The 642-nt window shown below is 65.6% G+C and overlaps 1 protein-coding gene across 1 annotated transcript; it reads right to left on the bottom strand.

Annotated features, from left to right (window-relative positions):
• Positions 1–222: 222 nt before the first annotated feature.
• Tco025E_10312 (uncharacterized protein) lies at positions 223–642 on the bottom strand (the record flags this gene model as incomplete). Its single annotated transcript, XM_029377089.1, has 1 exon — positions 223–642. A coding segment is annotated over one exon (420 nt), but the record flags the coding sequence as incomplete, so codon positions are not given.

The raw sequence follows: 642 nt of genomic DNA, 5'->3' as shown, positions 1-642 counted from the left end.
CCCTTCATCAGCACATTCCTGATTGGGCATCCATTCTCCGCTAGCGCTCGGTTGCCACTGCATTCCTCCTCCACCAACGCTTCTCTGCCGCGGCACACCCTCTCCGTAGCCGCTTCCCTGCTGCTGCATTCCTCCCGCGCCAACGCCTGGCTGTGGTTGCACTCCCCCTCCAGCGTGGCCACCAGGTTGCGGCACTCCTCCACCACCGAAGCTGGCCTGTCGCTACATTGGTCGGCCTCTAGAGCTTAACTGTTGCTGAGTCCCTCCTCCGCCAACACTTCCCTGCTGCTGCATACCTACCGCGCCAAAGCCTGGCTGTGGTTGCACTACCCCTCCAGCGTGGCCACCAGGTTGCGGCACTCCTCCACCACCGAAGCTGGCCTGTCGCTGCATTGGTCGGCCTCTAGAGCTTAACTGTTGCTGAGTCCCCCCTCCGCCAACACTTGGCTGCCGCTGCATCCCTCCCGCGCCAACGCTTCCCTGCCGCCGCATCCCTCCCGCGCCAGCGCTTGGCTGCCGCTGCATCCCTCCCGCGCCAGCGCTTGGCTGCCGCTGCATTCCTCCCCCGCCAACGCTTGGCTGCCGCTGCATTCCCCCTCCGTAGCCGCTTCCCTGCCGCTGCATTCCCCCTCGTAGCCGCTT

Source organism: Trypanosoma conorhini (genome assembly GCF_003719485.1).
Source record: "Trypanosoma conorhini strain 025E chromosome Unknown Tco_14.4_contig_01636, whole genome shotgun sequence".
NCBI lineage: Eukaryota > Euglenozoa > Kinetoplastea > Trypanosomatida > Trypanosomatidae > Trypanosoma > Trypanosoma conorhini.
This window is presented reverse-complemented; position numbering and strand designations above follow the sequence as displayed.